The 19,744-nt window shown below is 46.5% G+C and overlaps 1 protein-coding gene across 2 annotated transcripts in view; it reads right to left on the reverse strand.

The window, feature by feature from the left end:
• CWF19L1 (CWF19 like cell cycle control factor 1) overlaps positions 1-19,744 on the reverse strand; it is a 276,784-nt gene that overhangs the window by 198,263 nt on the left and 58,777 nt on the right. For both annotated transcript variants that reach the window (XM_069228444.1, XM_069228445.1), the window contains one exon: positions 523-666. In XM_069228444.1, coding sequence (XP_069084545.1) covers positions 523-666 — 144 coding nt within the window. The remainder of the gene's footprint in view (positions 1-522; positions 667-19,744) is intronic.

Here is a 19,744-nt window from a genome sequence, read left to right on the forward strand (position 1 = left end):
AGATGGTAGAATATGGAATCTTAATAGAATTGTAAAATTCATAGGAAATTGTTAAGAATAGTGTTTATTTTCTTATGCGTTGTATTTTGTTGGGTTATTCTCTTGTGAATTCTTCCAAACCTTGTATATAGTTGCCTGGAGCATTTTTGTTTTAGGAGGGAGGTGTGTGGTATATAATCAATTGTAAAACCAAAGTAGATTGTTCTCTTTGCTCTGCTCTTGGCCTGATGTCAGTCTGACATCAAGTAGAATATGGAATGTGAGAAAGGTTAGAGCAGAGCTGAGAGAAGGAGAGAGGAGTTGTGCTGTGGATGGGATGCTCCAATAAAAGGACCAGATTTCATACCTGTTTGGATCTGTGATTCATCTTTTCAACATCAATTAGATCCGGTGAAAGCAAGCTTTAGTGCATTCAATAAGACTACGTCATCTCCTCCACCTCTTCCAATAAAAAGAAGTGACAAACGCACACATTTAGAAAGAGAAAGACAAAATGAAAAAAAGCCTAGTTACACAACATACCTCTTCTGCAAGTCTGGACTGTTTGCTCTTGTTTGAGTCTTTGCCAGATTTTCGGAATGGGTTTTCAGTGACGTCTATTGGCTGTTTTACGAGCTCAGCAGGATCCATACCTTGCATTGGAAGAATGCTAAAAGCATAAAGATACTGGGGGAGAAAGAAAGGAGAAGAAAGTGCAATTACACTAAAATGTTTGCAATTAAACTACAAAATCCTAAAACAATCTTTAAACAAGCATATCAAAGGCAAAGCCTACAGCTTGGGATTTTGTATAGGGGACAGATGTTTTTAAGCATATCTAACACACAGAAGTGCACCTAGATCATGGGCAGCAGCTGAGCAAGACTCAATCACATGCAGTAAGTATAATCCGGGCAGCGGAAGCAAACTCAAAGTTAAGCATACACTGAAAGCAGATGGACAAGTATCAGCGGTGCACACTTTCCTCTTGACCAACAGGCACAAAACAGTGCCCAGAAGTGCACATTGTTCTCATGTATAGAACAGACAAAGTATGGCAGCAGAAGCCTAAACCGACAGACACAGATCTCAAAACATCCAGGAATGGCACACAAGCTTGAATGCCAAACACACACACATTTCAATACATCACAGTACAGACTTTCCAAACACACAGAACAACAACACATGCAGCAGCACTGAAAGCAAAAGGTGGCCAGAACCCATGCTGAACAATCACTCCTATCTTGCCTGGGCTAGTTTTCACATAAAAAAAAAACACAACTTCCACTTTGTTAATTCCAATCAGAGCTATACACCGAAGAGGACACCTCCAGTGTAGACTAAGTAACATGTGCCAGATATAACAAGCAGATTTACAGATTTTGTCTTTTGAAATCAACCCCTACCTTTGCTGGTCTGCTGGCTATGTGTGCCAAGGTGCTCCCAATAACAGAGACTGCAGTTCATAGTTACCATAATGCATGCACGTGCAAAGAACATGAGAAGTATCATGTGAGGTTTTGACTCACACCCCACTCAAGAAATACTATGCAATATTTGGGGTTGCGTTTTACTGATACTACACAGAAGGTACACCAAACTAACACATGGAGTAAATCTACAAGTGAAAACTTACTATTATAAATTGTAGTAACTTTACTACTTTCGGCTATTCATCATTTCAGAGTGTAAATTCACTACAAAGTGTAGACTTGCATATCTCCGCCTCCTGAATCAGGGGGTGGAGCCAAATTTACAAGTGTAAAATTACAATAGCCAAAAAATACCCAAAGCAGTAGCAAATGTACTACAACTCCGAGCTGGAATAATTCCAGCACTACACATGGCCAAACAATTGTACTGCAACATCTTTCTAAAGAAAAGAATTGAGCAGGGACTTAAACTAATTACCTTTAACATTATTTTCTGTGGTGTTCTATTTTATTTCAAATTTTCTTAAAATGTATATCAATGTAACGGTAAATTGAATATAGATAAAAAATAAATGTTATAAATATACATTTACATAACTCATTTTTAATATATAAGTAAATACAAACATTTTACTTTAGGTGGGATTATTTTTGTTACATCTTTAAACAATTGTAATTAAATATATTTTATTTAATTAAATATTGAATTCTGAATTAATAGTCTAAAGTTGTCTAAAGTTGCTAGTAGTAGCTTTTCACATGTAGGTGGAATTCTACACCATTTGGGCAGTGATCTCCATATGGTCAAGTAAAGGGGAAACGTAAAAAGTATGTTGAATATTAATGTAAATTAAGTTTATATATTATGAATGTAGAACAAAATGTAACTGTATAACAAAAACAAGCTGCAGTACGAGTAGCTTAAATTAAATATTTAAATATTAATTTACAAATTTTAAAAAATGATTTACTTAAAAAAAAGTAAAAATTCTTATATTTATTACATATTCAACATTACAACACTGTCTAGAATTAGCTTCATTTTCCAAAACGTTACATTCATTTTTAATTTACAAAAAGGTATTTAAAATGTTTTATCAGAAAATATTTATTTTGACTTTATATTTAATTTTTAACTTTAGATTACATTATATTTTTTTTTTTTTTATAAATTCAAAATAAATTAACTTACTCTAACATTATTTCCTAGGGGTTCTGTTTAAGTCCCTGCCTCAATGATGTTCCATGGGAGGGTAATGCAGTGGTTTTCCATGTGTGGTGCTGTACCTGCTCCAGGCCTGAGCTGGTGTAAGATTACAATTGTTCTGTGTCCTTTGTGGCAGTAGTAGCTTTATAAGTGCAGTTTGAAAAACTCTTTTTTGGGAGGGTGTCTGCCCCTCAATAAACCCTTTCTTACTCCTCCTTTAATCCCTCCAATTTACTAGTAAGTTTTCCGATAAGCTTGCCAACTACCGGCCCATCATTCATGTACTCTACATCAGTAAGATAACTTAAAAGGTCTAAACTCAACTCCAAAACAACATTAATGCTAACCATCTCCTGTCTGACTCCCAATTTGGCTTCAGATCATGCTACAGGACAGAGAGTGCTACCTTAAACATGGTAGACAATTCCCTTCAGACAGCAGAGGACGATGAACCCTGCCATCAGATATTGCTAGACCTCTAAGGCACAATCAACACAGTCTGCCATTCTAAACTCATCCACACCCTGGAGACTCAAAATAGGAGTCATTAGCACAGTACCTTTATTGGTTCTCCTACGATCTTTCCAATCAAAACCAGTTTATTCACATGAGCACCCTCCGGTCCCAGAAGATCCCCACTACCTGTGGGGTCCCCCAAGGTTCTACACCATCTCCTTTAATTTTTAAACCCTACATGGAGGCTGTTGGGGCTCTACTCAAAGATAATATCAAAATTCAACAACATGTTGAAGATTCACAACTCTGCTTGAAATCCCCCTCCACTCCAGGCAAAGAATGATTTAAACACAGCCGGCACCTCATCCAAACATGGATGTCCAGCACTAACCTGAAGGTCGGATTCCTGTTATTTGCCAAGAATAACAAACAAGAAACAGTACAAACCTGACTCAATGATATTATCCTTGTAGGCTTCAAACCCCAACTTTCACTAAATGCCAAGTCACCAGGAATCACCCTGGATAACAACCTCACCCTCAAGAATAAAGTGCCAAAAAAAGGAAAGATCACTTTGTACCAGCTGTCTCTTCTATAGAAAGTCAATTCAATTCAAATAACTTTATTTGTTCATAGTGAAATAGACCACAAACATATAGCACAATAACATAACAGAACATCAAACTAGTACAAGTGTGTCTAAAAAGCATTGCATAAATAATACACTCATCTGACAAATAAAATACTGCAAATAGAGCACATAAAATCGTAACTGCTGGAAGTCCTACTAGCAAGTTTTTAAAACATATGAGTAAGTCGGAAAAAATATAATCAAGGTCATATAGGTATAATCTTGGCTACCATCCTATTCCATCTTTATATCAGCTTTGCTATTAACACGGTATATCACAACCCTATCAAAATGACTGAACTTTACACATAGCATGTTAAATCAAACATATGCAGGGGCACCACTATATTATTAAGCTACTCAAGCAATCTCCACGCCCATAACACCAACTTCAAGGAAGTGTACACCGTAAATATAATCTCCTCTGTGCCTGCTGATTGTAGAAAATGCAGTGCAACGGCACAATGAGTACTTGGATCAATAAGGGCTTTAAAATCAAAGACCTACATTGGGAATAGAAAGTGCAGAAGAACTTTTCAAATTTAGGGGAGCTCTGTGCAGATTGCTGGTTGCATGGGCAAAGTGGCAGGTCATGTGACCAGTAATTATATTGAGGGAAGGTAATTGATCTATGAAAAAGACTTAGCCGGAACCTACAAATAATAAAATGCTGATAGTGTGAAGCATTATACAGCAAAATGGACTGTATGTCCCTAGATGGGGTATGTTTCATATATGAATCCATGGTAGAGAGTGCTGGTACCCTTGCCCACCTCTCTCCCTACCAGTGGTCCTAACACATGGCTCTAAGGGGGTCAATACGAATTCAGAACTTCAGATGGGAAAGTTGCCACCACACAGGCTACCTTCCCGCCAGCCCCATTAAGAATTCCCCTCCAGGCTTGCGAGCGAAAACCTCAGTTTTCGTCCGCCATCCTAGCGGAAACAGGCTACAGCATTGTCTCCGGCTCGTAATCGAGCTGGCAGTAATGCTGTAGCCCGCAGGGTGCACCAGCACACTTGCAATGTTCAGTGTCTGCTAAATATTGCCAAGTGCATGGGCAGTGCAGTGGCTCCCCCTGTGGCCCCCTGTACCTGTTCTCCGCCAGCCTTTTCATGACGTTGTTACCGCCATGAAAAGACTGGCGGAGAACGAGGTTGTAATCTCCAGGGCAGCGCTACTTGCAGTGCTAATCTGGTGGATTAGGGTCTCGTCCACCTCCAGAACACCAGGGTCCAAGATACTGGTGGAGCTGGCGTACTGACCGTCAGGGTTTTAATGTGGCAGTCGGACTGTCGCATTGGCAGTGATCCAGGCCGCCACCGCGAGTGTGGCGGTCTATAGAGCGCCACGCTCTTAATGAGCCCAGAGTGTTTTTTGTCTAGTATCGGCAAGCATTACTGAGGGTATATGAACAAATTCTGCCTCCCCAGAGCTATGCCAAGTCCTAATTCCCTCAACCACAAAATGTTTAATCCTCAGGACAGGGTCAAGCAGTTCTTAATTATCAATCTATTAACAAGGAGGGTCTCGTTAGTCCAGACCCCAAGCCATATGTTCATTGGATGGGTTCTGAGGACATATTCAAAATTAGAAGCCTTGGTTGTAGGAAAGTCACTCTTTTTGGCATTGTTAGCCCCACTTTTTGCCTTTCATCAGTGTGCTTGGACTGTGTTCACTGGGATCCTGCTAACCAAGAACTCAGTTATTGTGCCCTCTCCTCTAAATCTGGTTGCTTTGGTACCCTTCACACCCCACAATTGGCAAACTGGTGTACCCCTATATGTCTCTAGTACAGGGTACTTAGGTATCCAGGGCATTGGTACACTAGGGGTCCCCCATGGGCTGCAGCATGTATAATGCCACCCATGGGAGCCCATGCAAAATGTTTGAGCAGGCCTGCCATTGCAGCCTGTGTGAAAAGGTGCATGTATCCTTTCACTACAGGTCACTGTACCAGCAGGCCCTTCTAGCCCAGGGGGAAGTGTGCAGGTTCCTGTGTGTGAGGGCACCCCTGCATGAGCAGAGGTGCTCCTACACCTACGAACTCTAGTTCCAATTCACTGGACTTCATAAGTGCGGGGAAGCCAATTTGCCAGTGTATTGGCCACAGGTCAAGTCGTCCAGCTACATAATGGTAACTCCGAACCTAGGCATGTTTGGTATCAAACATGCCAGAATCAGATCACAATACTAATGCCAGTATTGGTGGCATGATTCCATGCACTCTGGGGGCTCCTTAGAGGACCCCCTAGTATTGCTTCTACCAGCCTTCCTAGGTTTTCTGAGTAACCCACAATGCTGCAGCCCCTTAGACAGGTTTCTGCCCTCCTGTTTTGACTAGCTGGGTTGCTTTGAAGGGCATATTAGATGCCCTACTTGCATAATCAGTTTTGCACCAGTCCAGGGACTCCCAGTCCCTGCTCTGGCTCGTAACTACACAAAGGAAAGGGGTGGTGCCCAGAGCTCCTCCAGGTAGCCCTTCGATTCGACCATCTTGGAAACAAGATGTTTAGAGGCCCCTGGGAGCATCTGGTTGGTCAGGACAGGTTGGTCAGTGACCCCCTCTGATAGGTGGTCACACTGCAGAGTGACAAAGCCCCCTGTTAGGGGTATTTAGGGACTCCCTTGCGGGTTGGTCCCCAGATTCAGCATGCAAGACTCCACCAGGACAAAGACTCCATCGACTTTTTCTGCTCCTGGGCACCAGAACCGTTGCTGAACTTCACAGGAATCAAACATGCCTGCATCTCCTGAGACAACCTAGCCTTGAAACATTGTTTCTCCGGCTCCTTCCAGCAATTGCAACATTTTCAAGGATGTGCATCCTCTGGGGTCGGCAAGACTTCAGCTGCACCGAAGAAGCAAAAAGGAATCTCCCTTGGAGTGAAGGAGTCACTCCCCTGTGTCCACAGACACCTAAGGCTGCTGGGATCTGCTCTCCATAGGAACTGCATGGATCCTCCAACACAATTGGTGGTACTGAGCGGTCCTCTAGGTACTCTCTGCCTTCAGTCCAAATTGGGAGACAGTGCGCCCTTGCTTCTCCATGCAGGACAGAACTTCTTTCCACTGAAACTCTTTTAGCGATCAAGGCTTATTGACTCCTGCTCCAAGGGATCTTCAGTCTCAGGCTCCGAGTAGTCCAGGCCTCCGGCACTTAATCCTTGCAAGGACAGTCTCTCCTCTGCTGCTCCAGCGACGTGGGACTCCTCTCCAGGTGTGCTGACTGTCACTCACTGCAACTTACTGTGCCTTCTGCCAGTGGGTTGCCTGTGGGGATTACGACTACTTCTGTTGGCTCTTCCGACTGCTGAGGATCAGCCCAGACTCCCCTTCAAGGGTCGAGTCCCCTGGACCCTGCTGGTCCTCTTCTCTGCAAATCCTCTTCTGCCCAGATTTGTGTTTGCCAAGGCTTGTTGGTAGTCCTCCTGACCATTGACCCGACTGCGACTCAGCGACCGCTGTGGGACCGCTTCTGCACGGCTTCAGGGACTCCTCTTCAGCTCCTGGGCTCTGTCCACTTCTCTTGCAGGTCCCCTTTTAATGGAATCAACTGTTGGGTTCCACTGGACTGCTCCTGTTCTTGCAAAGTTCATTTTCCAAGTCCCCTCGTTAATCTTTGGGAAGACCAGGTAACTTACCTCTACTCTCCTGGTCGCTGGGGGTCATATAGGTACTCCTCTTGGGGCCCGAGCTCTCTCAGCTCCCTTCTAACTATTCCAAATCCTTGGTTGGGGAGACCTAACTTCACATTCCACTACTTAAGTATCTTGTTTGGCACCCCCTACATGGCCCTTGCTATTTTTTGCCAATGCTTGTTATTTTTCTATGCTACTTCCTAATAATATTAATATATATATATATATATATATATATATATATATATATATATATATATATATATATATATATATATATATATAGGAAGTTGGCTCTGTATGTGCTATTTCAAAGTAAGGAATAGCATGCACATAGTCCAAGGGTTCCCCTTAGAGGTAAGATAGTGGCAAAAAGAGATAATACTAATGCTCTATTTTGTGGTAGTGTGGTCTAGCAGTAGGCTTATCAAAGGAGTAGTGTTAAGCATTTGTTGTACATACACACAGGCAATAAATGAGGAACACACACTCAGAGACAAATCCAGCCAATAGGTTTTGTTATAGAAAAATATATTTTCTTAGTTTATTTTAAGAACCACAGGTTCAAATTCTACATGTAATATCTCATTTGAAAGGTATTGCAGGTAAGTACTTTAGGAACTTTGAATCATTACATTAGCATGTATACTTTTTACATAAAACACAATAAGCTGTTGTAAGGAAATGCCTCCTTGGCATGGTTGCCCCCTGACTTTTTGCCTTTGCTGATGCTATGTTTACAATTGAAAGTGTGCTGAGGCCTGTTAACCAGGCCCCAGCACCAGTGTTCTTTCCCTAACCTGTACTTTTGTATCCACAATTGGCAGACCCTGGCATCCAGATAAGTCCCTTGTAACTGGTACTTCTAGTACCAAGGGCCCTGATGCCAAGGAAGGTCTCTAAGGGCTGCAGCATGTCTTATGCCACCCTGGAGACCTCTCACTCAGCACAGACACACTGCTTGCCAGCTTGTGTGTGCTAGTGAGGACAAAACGAGTAAGTCGACATGGCACTCCCCTCAGGGTGCCATGCCAGCCTCTCACTGCCTATGCAGTATAGGTAAGACACCCCTCTAGCAGGCCTTACAGCCCTAAGGCAGGGTGCACTATACCATAGGTGAGGGTACCAGTGCATGAGCATGGTACCCCTACAGTGTCTAAACAAAACCTTAGACATTGTAAGTGCAGGGTAGCCATAAGAGTATATGGTCTGGGAGTCTGTCAAACACGAACTCCACAGCACCATAATGGCTACACTGAAACCTGGGAAGTTTGGTATCAAACTTCTCAGCACAATAAATGCCCACTGATGCCAGTGTACATTTTATTGTAAAATACACCACAGAGGGCACCTTAGAGGTGCCCCCTGAAACTTAACCGACTGTCTGTGTAGGCTGACTAGTTCCAGCAGCCTGCCACACTAGAGACATGTTGCTGGCCCCATGGGGAGAGTGCCTTTGTCACTCTGAGGCCAGTAACAAAGCCTGCACTGGGTGGAGATGCTAACACCTCCCCCAGGCAGGAGCTGTGACACCTGGCGGTGAGCCTCAAAGGCTCACCCCTTTGTCACAGCCCAGCAGGGCACTCCAGCTTAGTGGAGTTGCCCGCCCCCTCCGGCCACGGCCCCCACTTTTGGCGGCAAGGCTGGAGGGAACAAAGAAAGCAACAAGGAGGAGTCACTGGCCAGTCAGGACAGCCCCTAAGGTGTCCTGAGCTGAAGTGACTCTAACTTTTAGAAATCCTCCATCTTGCAGATGGAGGATTCCCCCAATAGGGTTAGGATTGTGACCCCCTCCCCTTGGGAGGAGGCACAAAGAGGGTGTACCCACCCTCAGGGCTAGTAGCCATTGGCTACTAACCCCCCAGACCTAAACACGCCCTTAAATTTAGTATTTAAGGGCTACCCTGAACCCTAGAAAATTAGATTCCTGCAACTACAAGAAGAAGGACTGCCTAGCTGAAAACCCCTGCAGAGGAAGACCAGAAGACGACAACTGCCTTGGCTCCAGAAACTCACCGGCCTGTCTCCTGCCTTCCAAAGATCCTGCTCCAGCGACGCCTTCCAAAGGGACCAGCGACCTCGACATCCTCTGAGGACTGCCCCTGCTTCGAAAAGACAAGAAACTCCAGAGGACAGCGGACCTGCTCCAAGAAAGGCTGCAACTTTGTTTCCAGCAGCCTTGAAAGAACCCTGCAAGCTCCCCGCAAGAAGCGTGAGACTTGCAACACTGCACCCGGCGACCCCGACTCGGCTGGTGGAGATCCAACACCTCAGGAGGGACCCCAGGACTACTCTGATACTGTGAGTACCAAAACCTGTCCCCCCTGAGCCCCCACAGCGCCGCCTGCAGAGGGAATCCCGAGGCTTCCCCTGACCGCGACTCTTTGAATCCTAAGTCCCGACACCTGGGAGAGACCCTGCACCCGCAGCCCCCAGGACCTGAAGGACCGGACTTTCACTGGAGAAGTGACCCCCAGGAGTCCCTCTCCCTTACCCAAGTGGAGGTTTCCCCGAGGAATCCCCCCCTTGCCTGCCTGCAGCGCTGAAGAGATCCCGAGATCTCTCATAGACTAACATTGTGAACCCGACGCCTGTTCCTACACTGCACCCGGCCGCCCCCGCGCTGCTGAGGGTGAAATTTCTGTGTGGGCTTGTGTCCCCCCCCGGTGCCCTACAAAACCCCCCTGGTCTGCCCTCCGAAGACGCGGGTACTTACCTGCAAGCAGACCGGAACCGGGGCACCCCCTGCTCTCCATTCTAGCCTATGTGTTTTGGGCACCACTTTGAACTCTGCACCTGACCGGCCCTGAGCTGCTGGTGTGGTGACTTTGGGGTTGCTCTGAACCCCCAACGGTGGGCTACTTTGGACCAAGAACTAAGCCCTGTAAGTGTCCTACTTACCTGGTAAAACTAACAAAAACTTACCTCCCCCAGGAACTGTGAAAATTGCACTAAGTGTCCACTTTTAAAGTAGCTATTTGTGAATAACTTGAAAAGTATACATGCAATTGAAATGATTCAAAGTTCCTAATGTACTTACCTGCAATACCTTTCAAACAAGATATTACATGTTAAATTTGAACCTGTGGTTCTTAAAATAAACTAAGAAAAGATATTTTTCTATAACAAAACCTATTGGCTGGATTTGTCTCTGAGTGTGTGTACCTCATTTATTGTCTATGTGTATGTACAACAAATGCTTAACACTACTCCTTGGATAAGCCTACTGCTCGACCACACTACCACAAAATAGAGCATTAGTATTATCTATTTTTACCACTATTTTACCTCTAAGGGGAACCCTTGGACTCTGTGCATGCTATTCCTTACTTTGAAATAGTACATACAGAGCCAACTTCCTACAGCTGTTTTAAAAGTGGACACTTAGTGCAATTTTCACAGTTCCTGGGGGAGGTAAAGTATTGTTAGGTTTCACAGGTAAGTAAGTCACTTACAGGCGGCATAGGTTCTGCAACAATTGGTTGCGCTGATGCCGACCTTGTAGCTACCTCACCCGAAGTCAAACGGTTTCTTCGGGAAAGTGACTTCAGAACTACTGTTCAATCTCTCATACTCTTGCATCTGCATGATGGTAACTCCCTTCTCCACAGCCATCTAGACTTTACTTTGGTCCCTTCATAAGTGCATCCTACATGATGTTGCAAGCTCTGTCACTAAATCTGTCTGCCTTTGTCATTGTTTGTCCGTTTTGCCATTTCATTGCCACCTCTGTCTGTTTTACTGCCCTTCTCTCTTTCCTTGCAATTTCACGGTCATCTCCTTTATTATGTCCTTTTAATCTCTGCGTTATTTGTCTCACTATGGTTTCTGACTTTTTATTTTTCACCTTTTTCCTGCTATTTTCTTTCACCTTTGTGCCACTTCCTGCTCTTTCTGTTCCTTCCCTTCGAACTGCTCCTTACCTCTGCCACACACTACTTCTGCTCCTCACCAGTATGCTGTGTTCTTCCACACACTGTCCACCATCCCCTGCACTCTTCCCCCCACCCAGGAGCAACATGATGACAGCTGCATTATGGGCTGTCTACGCATGGACCACACCAGGTGGTCCTCTACCTATCCACCACTAGCGCCCAGCATCCTTACACACCCTCAATCCTGGCCCCGCTCACTGGGCTGCAGCCACGCAACAGAAGGAGCTTTCACCTGTCTCCTGCAGGTTCACATACATATGATTTCCCCAAATATTTTATATATCTCTATATAAACACTAAATCCCAGGCCATACACGGCCTTTGGACATGTGAGGGGGGGGCTGGCCGCAGGTGCTGAGAGGCGACCCCATGTAATCCATCATTATGAGAGAAAGAAAGATTTAGAGAATCTGATTGCCAGAGATAAACAGAGAGAGAGCGGGAGAAAGATTGTTTTTTTTTAGGCTTAGATGAATGATATACTTAGAATGAAAAATTCTTGGACAAATTGAAAATATAAATGCATTTGTCACAAATAGAGCAAAGTTACCTTTCAGTATGTATTAGAAATATTTAAAGTGAAAAACATTTAAACAAGGAATTGACCACGAACATACCTAGACTTGAACCCCCAACCTTCAGTGTGAGGGTCTGAGATATCAGCCACTATGCTACAGGTGACCCCTTGCGCTGCAGTGGGAGGGAGGGAGAGAGAGAGGTAGAGAGAGAGAGAGCGAGAGCGAGACAGAGGTGGAAAGAGAGAAAGGGGTGGAGAGAGAGAGACAGAGAGAGAGGGCGAGCGAGAGAGATAGAGAGAACAACTGCTGCATTATCTCACTCTGGACCTGCTCATCCTCACAGAAACTTGGCTGAAGTTGAAGCCAGTCTCCACACCGGACATTGCCGCTGTCATCCCTGGCCGGCTACAAGACCGCCAGACAAGAGTCAGCATAAGCCCAGAGGCGGAGTCACCATTTGTAAGGAAATGCCTCCTTGGCATGGTTGCCCCCTGACTTTTTGCCTTTGCTGATGCTATGTTTACAATTGAAAGTGTGCTGAGGCCTGCTAACCAGGCCCCAGCACCAGTGTTCTTTCCCTAACCTGTACTTTTGTATCCACAATTGGCAGACCCTGGCATCCAGATAAGTCCCTTGTAACTGGTACTTCTAGTACCAAGGGCCCTGATGCCAAGGAAGGTCTCTAAGGGCTGCAGCATGTCTTATGCCACCCTGGAGACCTCTCACTCAGCACAGACACACTGCTTACCAGCTTGTGTGTGCTAGTGAGAACAAAATGAGTAAGTCGACATGGCACTCCCCTCAGGGTGCCATGCCAGCCTCTCACTGCCTATGCAGTATAGGTAAGACACCCCTCTAGCAGGCCTTACAGCCCTAAGGCAGGGTGCACTATACCATAGGTGAGGGTACCAGTGCATGAGCACTGTGCCCCTACAGTGTCTAAGCAAAACCTTAGACATTGTAAGTGCAGGGTAGCCATAAGAGTATATGGTCTGTGTAGGAAGTTGGCTCTGTATGTGCTATTTCAAAGTAAGGAATAGCATGCACAGAGTCCAAGGGTTCCCCTTAGAGGTAAAATAGTGGTAAAAATAGATAATACTAATGCTCTATTTTGTGGTAGTGTGGTCGAGCAGTAGGCTTATCCAAGGAGTAGTGTTAAGCATTTGTTGTACATACACATAGACAATAAATGAGGTACACACACTCAGAGACAAATCCAGCCAATAGGTTTTTATATAGAAAAATATCTTTTCTTAGTTTATTTTAAGAACCACAGGTTCAAATTCTACATGTAATATCTCATTCGAAAGGTATTGCAGGTAAGTACTTTAGGAACTTCAAATCATCAAAATTGCATGTATACTTTTCAAGTTATTCACAAATAGCTGTTTTAAAAGTGGACACTTAGTGCAATTTTCACAGTTCCTAGGGGAGGTAAGTATTTGTTAGGTTAACCAGGTAAGTAAGACACTTACAGGGCTTAGTTCTTGGTCCAAGGTAGCCCACCGTTGGGGGTTCAGAGCAACCCCAAAGTCACCACACCAGCAGCTCAGGGCCGGTCAGGTGCAGAGTTCAAAGTGGTGCCCAAAACACATAGGCTAGAATGGAGAGAAGGGGGTGCCCCGGTTCCGGTCTGCTTGCAGGTAAGTACCCGCGTCTTCGGTGGGCAGACCAGGGGGGTTTTGTAGGGCACCGGGGGGGACACAAGCCCACACAGAAATTTCACCCTCAGCAGCGCGGGGGCGGCCGGGTGCAGTGTAGAAACAAGCGTCGGGTTTGTAATGGAAGTCAACGGGAGATCAAGGGATCTCTTCAGCGCTGCAGGCAGGCAAGGGGGGGCTTCCTCGGGGAAACCTCCACTTGGGCAAGGGAGAGGGACTCCTGGGGGTCACTTCTGCAGTGAAAGTCCGGTCCTTCAGGTCCTGGGGGCTGCGGGTGCAGGGTCTTTTCCAGGCGTCGGGACTTAGGTTTCAGAGAGTCGCAGTCAGGGGAAGCCTCGGGATTCCCTCTGCAGGCGGCGCTGTGGGGGCTCAGGGGGGACAGGTTTTGGTACTCACAGTCGTAGAGTAGTCCGGGGGTCCTCCCTGAGGTGTTGGTTCTCCACCAGCCGAGTCGGGGTCGCCGGGTGCAGTGTTGCAAGTCTCACGCTTCTTGCGGGGAGTTGCAGGGTTCTTTAAAGCTGCTTCTTGAAACAAAGTTGCAGTCTTTTTGGAGCAGGTCCGCTGTCCTCGGGAGTTTCTTGTCGTCGTCGAAGCAGGGCAGTCCTCAGAGGATTCAGAGGTCGCTGGTCCCTTTGGAAGGCGTTGCTGGAGCAGAGTTCTTTGGAAGGCAGGAGACAGGCCGGTGAGTTTCTGGAGCCAAGGCAGTTGTTGTCTTCTGGTCTTCCTCTGCAGGGGTTTTCAGCTAGGCAGTCCTTCTTCTTGTTGTTGCAGGAATCTGATTTTCTAGGGTTCAGGGTAGCCCTTAAATACTAAATTTAAGGGCGTGTTTAGGTCTGGGGGGTTAGTAGCCAATGGCTACTAGCCCTGAGGGTGGGTACACCATCTTTGTGCCTCCTCCCAAGGGGAGGGGGTCACAATCCTAACCCTATTGGGGGAATCCTCCATCTGCAAGATGGAGGATTTCTAAAAGTCAGAGTCACCTCAGCTCAGGACACCTTAGGGGCTGTCCTGACTGGCCAGTGACGACTCCTTGTTGCTTTCTTTGTTCCCTCCAGCCTTGCCGCCAAAAGTGGGGGCCGTGGCCGGAGGGGGCGGGCAACTCCACTAAGTTGGAGTGCCCTGCTGGGCTGTGACAAAGGGGTGAGCCTTTGAGGCTCACCGCCAGGTGTTACAGCTCCTGCCTGGGGGAGGTGTTAGCATCTCCACCCAGTGCAGGCTTTGTTACTGGCCTCAGAGTGACAAAGGCACTCTCCCCATGGGGCCAGCAACATGTCTCTGGTGTGGCAGGCTGCTGGAACTAGTCAGCCTACACAGACAGTCGGTTAAGTTTCAGGGGGCACCTCTAAGGTGCCCTCTGTGGTGTATTTTACAATAAAATGTACACTGGCATCAGTGTGCATTTATTGTGCTGAGAAGTTTGATACCAAACTTCCCAGTTTTCAGTGTAGCCATTATGGTGCTGTGGAGTTCGTGTTTGACAGACTCCCAGACCATATACTCTTATGGCTACCCTGCACTTACAATGTCTAAGGTTTTGTTTAGACACTGTAGGGGTACCATGCTCATGCACTGGTACCCTCACCTATGGTATAGTGCACCCTGCCTTAGGGCTGTAAGGCCTGCTAGAGGGGTGGCTTACCTATACTGCATAGGCAGTGAGAGGCTGGCATGGCACCCTGAGGGGAGTGCCATGTCGACTTACTCGTTTTGTCCTCACTAGCACACACAAGCTGGCAAGCAGTGTGTCTGTGCTGAGTGAGAGGTCTCCAGGGTGGCATAAGACATGCTGCAGCCCTTAGAGACCTTCCTTGGCATCAGGGCCCTTGGTACTAGAAGTACCAGTTACAAGGGACTTATCTGGATGCCAGGGTCTGCCAATTGTGGATACAAAAGTACAGGTTAGGGAAAGAACACTGGTGCTGGGGCCTGGTTAGCAGGCCTCAGCACACTTTCAATTGTAAACATAGCATCAGCAAAGGCAAAAAGTCAGGGGGCAACCATGCCAAGGAGGCATTTCCTTACAGTCTGGGAGTCTGTTTTGCACGAAGTCCACAGCACCATAATGGCTACACTGAAAACTGGGAAGTTTGGTATCAAACTTCTCAGCACAATAAATGCACACTGATGCCAGTGTACATTTTATTGCAAAATACACCCCAGAGGGCACCTTAGAGGTGCCCCCTGAAACTTAACCGACTGTCTGTGTAGGCTGACTAGTTCCAGCAGCCTGCCACACTAGAGACATGTTGCTGGCCCCATGGGAAGAGTGCCTTTGTCACTCTGAGGCCAGTAACAAAGCCTGCACTGGGTGGAGATGCTAACACCTCCCCCAGGCAGGAGCTGTAACACCTGGCGGTGAGCCTCAAAGGCTCACCTCCTTTGTGCCAACCCAGCAGGACACTCCAGCTAGTGGAGTTGCCCGCCCCCTCCGGCCCCCACTTTTGGCGGCAAGGCCGGAGGAAATAATGAGAATAACAAGGAGGAGTCACTGGCCAGTCAGGACAGCCCCTAAGGTGTCCTGAGCTGAGGTGACTCTAACTTCTAGAAATCCTCCATCTTGCAGATGGAGGATTCCCCCAATAGGGTTAGGATTGTGACCCCCTCCCCTTGGGAGGAGGCACAAAGAGGGTGTACCCACCCTCAGGGCTAGTAGCCATTGGCTACTAACCCCCAGACCTAAACACGCCCTTAAATTTAGTATTTAAGGGCTACCCTGAACCCTAGAAAATTAGATTCCTGCAACAACAAGAAGAAGGACTGCCTAGCTGAAAACCCCTGCAGAGGAAGACCAGAAGACAACAACTGCCTTGGCTCCAGAAACTCACCGGCCTGTCTCCTGCCTTCCAAAGAACTCTGCTCCAGCGACGCCTTCCAAAGGGACCAGCGACCTCTGAATCCTCTGAGGACTGCCCTGCTTCGACGACGACAAGAAACTCCCGAGGACAGCGGACCTGCTCCAAAAAGACTGCAACTTTATCCAAAGGAGCAGCTTTAAAGAACCCTGCAATCTCCCCGCAAGAAGCGTGAGACTTGCAACACTGCACCCGGCGACCCCGACTCGGCTGGTGGAGAACCAACACCTCCGGGAGGACCCCCGGACTACTCTACGACTGTGAGTACCAAAACCTGTCCCCCCTGAGCCCCCACAGCGCCGCCTGCAGAGGGAATCCCGAGGCTTCCCCTGACCGCGACTCTCTGAAACCTAAGTCCCGACGCCTGGAAAAGACCCTGCACCCGCAGCCCCCAGGACCTGAAGGACCGGACTTTCACTGCAGAAGTGACCCCCAGGAGTCCCTCTCCCTTGCCCAAGTGGAGGTTTCCCCGAGGAAGCCCCCCCTTGCCTGCCTGCAGCGCTGAAGAGATCCCTTGATCTCTCATTGACTTCCATTGCGAACCCGACGCTTGTTCTAACACTGCACCCGGCCGCCCCCGCGCCGCTGAGGGTGAAATTACTGTGTGGGCTTGTGTCCCCCCCGGTGCCCTACAAAACCCCCCTGGTCTGCCCCCCGAAGACGCGGGTACTTACCTGCTGGCAGACTGGAACCGGGGCACCCCCTTCTCTCCATTGGAGCCTATGCGTTTTGGGCACCACTTTGAACTCTGCACCTGACCGGCCATGAGCTGCTGGTGTGGTAACTTTGGGGTTGCTCTGAACCCCCAACGGTGGGCTACCTTGGACCAAGAACTGAACCCTGTAAGTATCTTACTTACCTGGTAAAACTAACAAAAACTTACCTCCCCCAGGAACTGTGAAAATTGCACAGTGTCCACTTTTAAAATAGCTATTTGTGAATAACTTGAAAAGTATACATGCAATTGAAATGATTCAAAGTTCCTAATGTACTTACCTGCAATACCTTTCAAACAAGATATTACATGTTAAATTTGAACCTGTGGTTCTTAAAATAAACCAATAAAAGATATTTTTCTATACAAAACCTATTGGCTGGATTTGTCTCTGAGTGTGTGTACCTCATTTATTGTCTTGTGTATGTACAACAAATGCTTAACACTACTCCTTGGATAAGCCTACTGCTCGACCACACTACCACAAAATAGAGCATTAGTATTATCTCTTTTACCACTATTTTACCTCTAAGGGGAACCCTTGGACTCTGTGCATGCTATTCCTTACTTTGAAATAGCACATACAGAGCCAACTTCCTACATTGGTGGATCAGTGGTGGGGTACAAGACTTTGCATTTGCTGGACTACTCAGCCAATACCTGATCACACGACAAATTCCAAAATTGTCATTAGAAATTGATTTTTGCAATTTGAAAAGTTTTCTAAATTCTTAAAAGTCCTGCTAGGGCCTTGTGTTAGTCCCTGTTAGCATTTCTTTTAGAGTTTAAAAGTTTGAATTAGATTCTAGAACTAGTTTTAGATTCTTAAAAAGTATTCCAACTTTTAGAAGCATAATGTCTAGTGCAGAGATGAATGTGGTGGAACTCGACACCACACCTTACCTCCATCTTAAGATGAGGGAGCTAAGGTCACTCTGTAAAATAAAGAAAATAGTAATGGGCCCAGACCTTCCAAACTACAGCTCCAGGAGCTGTTGGCAGAGTTTGAAAAGGCCAACCCCTCTGAGGATGGCAACACAGAGGATGAAGATAGTGACTTGGAGGAAAATTCCCACCTACCAGTCCTATTTAGGGAGAACAGGGCCTCTCAAGCCCTGACTCCACAAATAATAGTCAGAGATGCTGGTTCCCTCACAGGAGGGGCCAACAACTCTGAAATCACTGAGGATAACTCCAGTGAAGAGGACATCCAGCTAGCCAGGATGGCCAAAAGATTGGCTTTGGAAAGACAGATCCTAGCCATAGAAAGGGAAAGGCAAGAGATGGGCCTAGGACCCATCAATGGTGGCAGCAACATAAATAGGGTCAGAGATTCTCCTGACATGTTGAAAATCCCTAAAGGGATTGTAACTAAATATGAAGATGGTGATGACATCACCAAATGGTTCACAGCTTTTGAGAGGGCTTGTGTAACCAGAAAAGTGAACAGATCTCACTGGGGTGCTCTCCTTTGGGAAATGTTCACAGGAAAGTGTAGGGATAGACTCCTCACACTCTCTGGAAAAGATGCAGAATCTTATGACCTCATGAAGGGTACCCTGATTGAGGGCTTTGGATTCTCCACTGAGGAGTATAGGATTAGATTCAGGGGGGCTCAAAAATCCTCGAGCCAGACCTGGGTTGACTTTGTAGACTACTCAGTAAAAACACTAGATGGTTGGATTCAAGGCAGTGGTGTAAGTAATTATGATGGGCTGTACAATTTATTTGTGAAAGAACACCTGTTAAGTAATTGTTTCAATGATAAACTGCATCAGCATCTGGTAGACCTAGGACCAATTTCTCCCCAAGAATTGGGAAAGAAGGCGGACCATTGGGTCAAGACAAGGGTGTCCAAAACTTCCACAGGGGGTGACCAAAAGAAAGGGGTCACAAAACCTCCCCAGGGGAAAGGTGGTGTAGGAAGTTGGCTCTGTATGTGCTATTTCAAAGTAAGGAATAGCATGCACAGAGTCCAAGGGTTCCCCTTAGAGGTAAAATAGTGGTAAAAAGAGATAATACTAATGCTCTATTTTGTGGTAGTGTGGTCGAGCAGTAGGCTTATCCAAGGAGTAGTGTTAAGCATTTGTTGTACATACACATAGACAATAAATGAGGTACACACACTCAGAGACAAATCCAGCCAATAGGTTTTGTTATAGAAAAATATCTTTTCTTAGTTTATTTTAAGAACCACAGGTTCAAATTTAACATGTAATATCTTGTTTGAAAGGTATTGCAGGTACGTACATTAGGAACTTTGAATCATTTCAATTGCATGTATACTTTTCAAGTTATTCACAAATAGCTACTTTAAAAGTGGACACTTAGTGCAATTTTCACAGTTCCTGGGGGAGGTAAGTTTTGGTTAGTTTTACCAGGTAAGTAAGACACTTACAGGGTTCAGTTCTTGGTCCAAGGTAGCCCACCGTTGGGGGTTCAGAGCAACCCCAAAGTCACCACACCAGCAGCTCAGGGCCGGTCAGGTGCAGAGTTCAAAGTGGTGCCCAAAACGCGTAGGCTAGAATGGAGAGCAGGGGGTGCCCCGGTTCCGGTCTGCTTGCAGGTAAGTACCCGCGTCTTCGGAGGGCAGACCAGGGGGGTTTTGTAGGGCACCGGGGGGGGACACCAGCCCACACAGAAATTTCACCCTCAGCGGCGCGGGGGCGGCCGGGTGCAGTGATAGAACAAGCGTCGGGTTCGCAATGTTAG

This window comes from Pleurodeles waltl, chromosome 4_1 (assembly GCF_031143425.1).
Source record: "Pleurodeles waltl isolate 20211129_DDA chromosome 4_1, aPleWal1.hap1.20221129, whole genome shotgun sequence".
Taxonomy (NCBI): Eukaryota; Metazoa; Chordata; class Amphibia; order Caudata; family Salamandridae; genus Pleurodeles; species Pleurodeles waltl.